The 9275-nt window shown below is 46.7% G+C and overlaps 1 protein-coding gene across 1 annotated transcript; it reads left to right on the forward strand.

Annotated features, from left to right (window-relative positions):
- Window positions 1-913: 913 nt before the first annotated feature.
- Window positions 914-3688, forward strand: LOC100687441 (secretoglobin family 1D member 2-like). The gene is made up of 3 exons (XM_038562525.1): window positions 914-1043; window positions 2190-2380; window positions 3563-3688. The coding sequence occupies exons 1-3, from the start codon at window positions 989-991 to the stop codon at window positions 3590-3592; spliced, it is 276 nt and encodes a 91-aa protein (XP_038418453.1). The 5' UTR covers window positions 914-988; the 3' UTR covers window positions 3593-3688.
- Window positions 3689-9275: the final 5587 nt, after the last annotated feature.

A 9275-nucleotide genomic window follows, 5' to 3' on the forward strand; every position in this document is an offset into this window, starting at 1 on the left:
TCATTTGGGGAATATAAATAATAGTGAAAGGGAATAGAAGGGAAGGGAGAAGAAATGGGTAGGAAATATCAGAAAGGGAGACAGAACATGAAGACTCCTCACTCTGGGAAACGAACTAGGGGTGGTGGAAGGGGAGGAGAGCGGGGGTTGGGGGTGAATGGGTGACGGGCACTGAGGGGGGCACTTGACGGGATGAGCACTGGGTGTTATTCTGTATGTTGGCAAATTGAACACCAATAAAAAATAAGTTTTTTATTAAAAAAATAAAACTAATGAGGAGCTTCTCTGTCTCCATTAGAGCCTGATTTGATTTCAGATGTCTTTGATATTTTTAAAAATATTAGATTAGAATAGGAGATTAGTATTGAAGAGGTAGTCTTCCTCTTGGCATTGCCTTTTCTTGGGACTCTAAAACCACTCAATCCTTTCACTATGGTCACCATGCTAACCTTCCTCCCTCACCTGCTCAAGGGGAAACTTGGCATAGCAGGCATCATTTCATACTGAAGATACACCCTAATCAATTTAGTGCTTTGTTGATTCATATCCATTCATTCTTCCAAGGGTATTTACTTTTCCACTCCTGTATGCCAGGCACTATGCTAAGTAAGACTGAGCAAAACCAGAGGCTTCCTGTACAGTTTGTGAGCTACTGTCCAGGGGAGGGGGCCTGCATCTATTAATTGACTACACATTTGTAAAACTACAACCTCAGTGTTTGCTACAAAGGAGAGGTGCCTGCTGCTAGCAATGCCTATGAATAGGAACTTTCATATTGGAAATGGATGGATGGATGGATGGTGGATGGCATGAGCCTGAGAGAGGAACGGAGGGCTGGAAGCCAGGCCCATGACCTGACCACATGTTTATTTGGGCAACACCAGAGAGGCTCTCTAGCTATAAGTAGCCCTGGGCTCCCCAGGCTGCTTTGTTCAGCTGCTAATTGCTCAGCATTCACTAAAGCTGAAAACTCAAAGCAAAATAAACCATGAGGCTGTCCCTGAGTGTCCTGCTGGTCACTCTGGCTCTTTGCTGCTATGAGGGTGAGTATCACTACTCATCAGACAGGCACCAGCCCTGGTGAGTACCCTTCTCTGAGCTAGGTGAACCTAAGTGGCTTTTCTCTTTTTCCCTCTGCTTGTACACTAGCCCTCCACCCCACTCCCAACCTCAGCGCTCATTTTATCAGTTCCCAACACCCTGGAAGTTCTATAACAAAACGTTGCAGGCAATTTTCAAGAGCTTCCACTGAAACTTTTCTCCTTATCTGTGAGCTGTGTTTCAGAAGCAGAGGACTTAAGATTTAGGTCAGAATCATGGCTCTCATTTGCCAGTGCTTTGAACTTGAACAAAATGCTTGATGTCTCCAAGTCTCTCCTCGTCGTTGGGTCTGACAGATACCACAAGAATAGCTACAGCAATGGATGAGATTAAGTCTATCAAGGGTCTAACTTTGGCCATCAAGCTGATATCTACTGTTCCCAGACGTTCCCCTTTCCAGAGTTTTCCAGGTGCCAGTGTAGTCCACAGCTTTTAAACTCAGGGATTCAGGCTCATAAAATGTTACAACTGGAAGGGCTTGGGGAGAGTTCTCACTTTCAGAAGAGCCTGTGTTTTCTTAGTCTCTGATAATAAATCTTTAAGGGGGCTCTGGGAGTAAGAAGTACTCACTACATCTAGTCCTGAGTAGATCTCACTGTATCCACCAATCTTCCTGGTTTTCTAGGAGTGCTGCCAGTATTTTGTGATAGAACAAGTACGCTCAGAGGGTTGGGATTTCTGTTTATATAGATGAATTCCGGCCACCCATTCCACAATATTTTTGCATATCTTCTTACCCAGAATACTAACCCAGTCTTCTTTGTCCTTCTATTTCATATGACTTCCTAAACATCCTCTTCCCTTCCTCTTTCCCTCTGTTGAGCAGACAGGAGGGTCTTGGAAAGGAGGGGACATGTTTTAACAAGAATAAAAACTGAATTGGGGATCAGTAAGCCTGTATTCCAGTCCTGGCTCTGTGCTCACTCCAAGATATAAGGAAGTCACAGTTCTACTGTCCCACATTGTCACTGGCACTCTTATGGAATGAGATCCTAGAACCTCTTGGGTTCCTGTCTAGTTCTGACTTCGGGGAGCCACGGGAAAATGTGATTTTCCTTACATTGATTGTATTTCTTTTTCTTCACCAGCCAATGCGATCGTATGTCCATCCCTTGGAAAGGAAATGATTGCCTTCCTCTTTCAACATGAAGCTTTATACAAGCCTCACCTTCAGCTTGCATATAACCCACCTGAAGCAGCCCTTAATGCCAAGTTGCAAGTGAAGAGCTGCACAGATAAGATACCCATTGTGCAAAGAAAGCTAATTGCAGGCGTATTGGTAATTCATTCTTTCTCTGTTCATAGAGACTTCTGCTCAGCTGAGCAGCCAGGAAGGCAGTCAGGGTGCTGCTCTGTCGGGAGCACAAGAGGCGGGGGTACCTGTCTCCCTGCTGGCCCCTGACAGGGTGAGAGCTAGCCACAGGGTGGATGACATTACACCTGAGGAGACACACTGAGGCTGCACAGAACATCTGGGCACCTTCCTTCTTCTCAGGTCACTTTCCTGGGTGCTAGGTTACCCATAGTGAACTGGGGAGGAGGACAACTAGGGCCCCAAGCTGTGATATCAAAGGGTCAAAGCCTGGCTGCTTCCTTGCCTGGGAGCTTCCCTGAGGGCAGGTTCTCCCCTCAGAGTGGACACAGTCATAAGGCAATCCCCTGGGGGTGATGGGAATGTTGAATGGGGAGTCAGCTAGGAGGAAGGAAACCTGGCTCTCTGTCAACAGTGCCAGGGCAGCTGGCTGGGCACTCTGTCAGCTGCTGCAAAGCCAAGGCCTACCCCCCATACCTCAGCCCATTTCACCACTCTCTGTCTACTACTGTCTCCCTTAACGTGCTCATGTCCAGAGACCTTCCTTCCTCTGTCTCTTGTAGCCACATGTGAAGGTGAAACACTTAAATAACATATTTATCAAGAAATAAGATACCTAAAGGTACCTCTCAGCCCATCGAGTGCTGGATTTAGGTCATGAGGTTCAATCACAAATGCCCACAGGGACTGGGTTTTCAGTGCTGAGAAGACATGTGTCATCCGGTTGAATTTCTATACTGTGAGCCCGAGACTCCCCTGAAAGCCATATTCCCAAAGTTCTGTCCCACTTTTGTTCTAGTAACACCACTGTATCCCCACTGCAGTGAGAAATTAAGAGTCTTCTGCCCTGGGATAGCAAAGAAAAAAACTCCTGGACTGCTCCTCCTTCCATTAGAAACCTGAGTCTTGGGTCACCTCACGCTTTATTTGCCAGACTATGGAAATAAGTTTTTCCTGACTTGCATGACTTGTTGTAATTGTGTCAGGTGTATTTAATTCACCATCCTCCTGGGTTTCCTGTCTTGTGCCCATTCTGCTTGCCTTTTGTTGGTCAAAACTTCACTGACAAGTTTTTGTGAGTGACAGTCTGTGTTAAGGTGTCCTCCCCAGGAGCAGCATGACTGAACTTCTCTTTCTTTATCTGTCTAGGAAAAAATCCTGGTGAAATGTATATTTTGAATCTTCTGTACTAGTACTTCTGTCTCCCAATGGTCACCTGATCTTCTGGAAAATGTAAAGGTTTCAACATCTTCCTTCAATAAATCACTCACTCTGCATTACTGTATTTGTCTTGTTATTACCCTCCCCCCCGCAGTCTCCAGCCTTGAGTTGGGGTGGTCTTCATCAAAAAGAGCCCATTGGGTGTTGCCAACAGTAAATTTCAGAGACCTACTGTCCAGTTACCCACGGCAGCCTGAGGAGCAGGGACCACAAGACTGAATATTTACTCAAGAATCATTGTGCATCACTTTATAGATTTCCCATTCACATGGCCATCAGTAAAAATGAAATTTCAGGGTAATAAATGATACAAACGTTGCTGCTATGATTTTGTATGAAGGATACCCACAGCCGAGCTACCTGATTGTCACACGGTTCTCAACTAGCAGCATCTCTAATATTGTGCCCTTATCACAACTACAACCAACCTGCCTGGGCTTCACATCTTCTTCACTCTGGTTTTGACCCAAAAAACTCTCTGGTATTATTTGTTTTCTGTCTACTTCTCAGTGTTTAGTGCATCTCCAGGGTTCACCCTTCAGTTAACTCTTTGTAACTCAGCACATGCACATTACTCTGCGACCTCTAGACCACTCACCAACACCTCAGGCTAATGCTTTTCCCTTACATTCTCCCCAGAGTTCCAAAAGCAGCATCCAGCAGCGTCCAGGTCATCAAGGTGGATGCGCAGTTACCCAGAACAGGGATGTGGAGCCTGGGTCATTGGCACGGGAAGGGTGACATCTTGTGGTCCTCTCTAGGAATCACACCTACTCCTGGAGAGCTGAGCATCCACATCTGCCCATTAACCCTAAACTTGAGGAAAACGTTCACTTGTCTGTGTTCCCCTAAGTATGCTCATTGATGTGCAATCTGATGACCAGGACTCATCAGCGTCTGTTTATCCCTTTGACACCCCCACATCTATCACATCTCCACCCATGTTGCCTTTTAAGTGAGATTCCATAATTCCCTCCTTCATCAAAAGCCACAGGGAATGTCCATCCCCAGTGGGACACAAGTTCTTCTAGGAGTGATATTGCTTACAGCCTCAGGTTCAGTGGGGTTGTTAGGTTCCCCTCATAGAGAGGGCTTGCTGCCCCACTGAAGGGAATCATTTACATGCTCCAGACTCAGTGCTTCTAGCTGCCACAGCCACCCCATATTTTACAGTCATCTCCAGGACCCCAGAAAGTACATGATGTAATGCAAGTCAGATCATGCTGGAGCTCCCAATTCTTTGCTGGTGGTTCTTGACTTTGTACTATCGTCTGGAATGGTCTTTTCTTCAATTCCGTTGTCATTTTCTTAGAATCTCCGACCTGGACTTGCCCGGGAACTCGTGTCTCTCATTGATTGTTGCTTGACTGGGTCCTCCCACTGGCTGATTTTTTTCATCAGGTTCATTCATCCACAAGCATCTTGTCAAACGTGCCTTCTGTGGGGGCCAAGTGCAGGCTGCCCCCTAATGTACCACTCTGGCATATTGATTATTTTCAATAAAAGTTACTTAAGAGGCAATCTGTGCATAAGGACATTCAGATCATCCTCTGCTGCCGTGATTGAGGAAATAAATCTTCCTGCGTAGGGCACTTTTCCTCTACCAGGATGTGGACATCCTTATATCACCAGAGACAAAAAGTGTAGAGCCCTGAAGACTCCTTATTACTTTTTACTAGTTTACTACCCCAGCCCAATTTTGTTTAGAATTCCCTACCAATTGTAGCTCCCAAAGTTAAGTTTCTTTTGTCCTGTCAATTCCTCACTCATTCATTGTCTCTTTGTTTAAAAAGTAAAAATCTGCCTGCCTTCATTATTCCTTTAGGTATCAATTTTTTTGATAGGCTCCATTTATGGTTCATAAATAATAAAACTGTGTTTTTTCTCCTGTTAATCTATTTTAAGTAAATTTAATTACCAGTCCAGCAGAAGACCTTGAAGAGTAGAGGGAAAAGGTTTCCTTCATTTCAATTTCGTGTCAAGCACTGTTCTTGGCACTGGAGACACATCAGTAAGGAAAACAGGCAAAAATCTGTGCTGTCACGAAGTTTATATTTTATCGAGGGAAGAGAAGTAATAAATCAAACGAAGAGGCAAAATAGATGGTTTATTAGAAGGTGGTAAGTGCCATGGAGAAAAAGAGAGTCATGATTTTAATTAGGGTGGACAGGAAAGGACTCACTGGCAAGATGGCAGAGGAGTAGGGTCCCCAAGTCACCTGTCCCCACCAACTTTCCTAGATAACTTTCAAATCATCCTCAAAAACCACCAAATTCGCCCTGAGATTTAAAGAGAGAACAGCTGGAACACTACAGAGAGGAGTCTGCGCTTCTAACAAGGTAGAAGGTGGGGGGAAAAAGAGAATCCAGTGGGGAGGGGCCCCGAGGACCCCAGCTAAGGCCCGCGGTGAAAGCCCCCGGGGACAGGGAAGCCCAGTCCCGGAGGAGCAGGAACCTAAAAATGCAGACCGGATTCTTCCTGGAGGGAAGGGCGCTTAGCAGGGAAACTGGGCAGAACCGCAGGAGGGGCAGGGGAGCCTCCAGTCTCCCGGGATCACTAACAGAGGAAGTGCACCCCGGGGGGGAGCGCCCCACACACCGGGCCGAGCGCGGTAAAGGGCTGGAGCGCGCGCCCGGCGGGGCCCCGGGAGCAGCTCAGGCGGCGGCTCAGGGCGGAGGGGGCTGCGCCCTGCTGCCTTTGGGGGCCTTGCGGCCGGGAGCGCGATTCCAGCAGCGCAGGCCCCGGATCGCAGGGCTCGAGCAGACACAGCCCAGGATCCTATGCTCACCCCCGGGGCAGCGGAGGCACAGGAGGGAGGACACAGGGCAGCGAGGACCCTCCTGCCGCCGGGCGCCCCCGAGCCGTGCAGATCAGCACCCCGCCCCCGGAGCATCCAGGCCAGTGCGGACTGGGAGACTGCGGCAGTGACTGCGGGAGCTGACTCCAGAGCTGGAAGGCCGGCTGCCGCCAGTGTGGTTGTTCCTCCTGGTGTCACCCTGTGCCTGGGATGGAGCGGGGCCTGCCAGGGAACAGGGGCCTCACGGGGTAAACAGCTCCCACTGAGCCCGGCACCGGGCAGGGGGCGGGGGGCGCAGGGCAGCTCCCCCAGGTGCACACACCTGAGAATCAGCACAGCAGGCCCCTCCCCCAGAAGACCAGCTGAAGGACAGGGGAAGAGCAAGTTCTTGACTGAGCAGCGCTGGACAACTCCAGGGCAAGTCGAGGGATTTACAGTACATAGAACCAGATGATACCCCTCTTTTCTTCTGCCTTCCTTTTTTCCAGTACAACTCGTTTTCAGCCACTCTGCACTGAGCAAAATGACTAGAAAGAAGAACTCACCACAAAAGAAAGAATCAGAAACAGTCCTCTCTCCCGACAGAGTGACAGAATTTGGATTACAATTTTATGTCAGAGAGCCAATTCAGAAGCACAATTAATAAAGCTGCTGGTGGCTCTGGAAAAAAAAGCATAAGGGATTCAAGAGACTTCATGACTGCAGAATTTAGATCTAATCGGGCCAAAATTAAGAATCAATTAAATGGGATGCAATCCAAACTGGAGGTCCTAATGATGAGGGTTAATGAAGTAGAAGAACGAGTGAGTGACATAGAAGACACGTTGATGGCAGGGAAACAAACTGAGGAAGAAAGAGAAAAACAATTAAAAGACCATGAGGAAAGGTTAAGGGAAATAAATGACAGCCTCAGAAGGAAAAATCTACATTTAATTGGGGTTCCAGAGGGCACCGACAGGGACAGAGGACAAGAAAACATATTTGAACAAACCATAGCTGAGAACTTCCCTAACTTGGGGAGGGAAACAGGCATTCAGACCCAGGAGATAGAGAGGTCCCCCCTAAAATCAATAAAAACGGTTTGACACCTTGACATTTAATAGTGAAACTTGTAAATCCCAAAGATAAAGAGAAAATCCTTAAAGCAGCACGAGACAAGAGATCCCTAACTTATATGGGGAGAAATATTAGATTAACAGCATCACTTTCCATCAGGGAAATACAAATCAAAACCACAATGAGATCCCACCTCACCCCAGTGAGAATGGGGAAAATTAACAAGGCAGGAAACCACAAATGTTGGAGAGGATGTGGAGAAAGGGGAACCCTCTTGCACTGTTGGTGGGAATGTGAACTGGTGCAGCCACTCTGGAAAACTGTGTGGAGGTTCCTCAAAGAGTTAAAAATAGACCTGCCCTCCGACCCAGCAATTGCACTGCTGGGGATTTACCCCAAAAATACAGATGCAGTGAAACGCTGGGACACCTGCACCCCAATGTTTCTAGCAGCAATGTCCACAATAGCCAAACTGTGGAAGGAGCCTCAGTGTCCACCGAAAGATGATGGATAAAGAAGCTGTGGTCTATGTATACAATGGAATATTCCTCAACCATTAGAAACGATAAATACCCACCAATTGCTTCGACGTGGATGGAACTGGAGGGTATTATGCTGAGTGAAGTAAGTCAATTGGAGAAGGACAAACATTATATGGTCTCATTGATTTGGGGAATATAAATAATAGTGAAAGGGAATAGAAGGGAAGGGAGTAGAAATGGGTAGGAAATATCAGAAAGGGAGACAGAACATGAAGACTCCTCACTCTGGGAAACGAACTAGGGGTGGTGGAAGGGGAGGAGGGCGGGGGGTGGGGGTGAATGGGTGACGGGCACTGAGGGGGGCACTTGACGGAATGAGCACTGGGTGTTATTCTGTATGTTGGCAAATTGAACACCAATAAAAAATAAATTTATTATTTAAAAAAAAAATCAGCAGACCTCTCCAAGAGACCTGGCAAGCCAGAAGCAGCTGGCAGGATATATTCAGGGTCCTAAATGAGAAGAACATGCAGCCAAGAATACGTGATCCAGCAAGGCTCTCATTCAGAATAGAAGGAGAGATAAAGAGCTTCCAAGATAGGCAGACACTGAAAGAATATGTGACCTTCAAACCTCAAATTGCCTTTGGGGATTTTTTTAATTCTATTCCTCTTTTGCTCATTCCCTGGGTAGGAGAGGCATGGATCAGAGTCCCAGTATTTATTGAATGTCTAGGAACAATGAGTAGTCAGTGAGAGAGACAAACTATCCCCAGTTGGAGAATGCAACTCCCCAGTTTCTACCCCCAGAACTGATTCTGCAAAATTTTTTTGAAGGATAAATGATTTCTTTGGACTTACATTCTTCTATGAAATACAAATGCTGATTAGGTGAGTCAGTATGTGAGAAATGACCTTGAATCTTCAATGAACATGCATTATTTTTCCCAAGTCTGGACTTCTTGGAAGCCACATAATTCACAGTTCAGCCCATCTTCCAATTCTGCTCTCTGAAGGCTGGTCTACTTCTAGCCTAATCCTGGGGAGAGGTACATAACCCACCACAGTTTGTCCAATACCCTGACAGTGTTTTATTTCAAGCTCTGATCCCTGCCTTATAATTAAAAAGAAAATTCTGCCAGTTTGCTCCTGACGGTCTCTGCTACAGGAAAAATAGGTATCTGAAACGTACTTTCATTGAGACTCAAAAGCTAGATATACAATTTAAATAGGAAGAAGCGGGCTCATGGCTATATGTATCAGCCAGCCACCCACCTCCACCTGGACCCAGCCATCAGCCTGTGGTT

Source organism: Canis lupus, chromosome 18 (genome assembly GCF_011100685.1).
Source record: "Canis lupus familiaris isolate Mischka breed German Shepherd chromosome 18, alternate assembly UU_Cfam_GSD_1.0, whole genome shotgun sequence".
In the NCBI taxonomy this organism is placed as follows: Eukaryota; Metazoa; Chordata; class Mammalia; order Carnivora; family Canidae; genus Canis; species Canis lupus.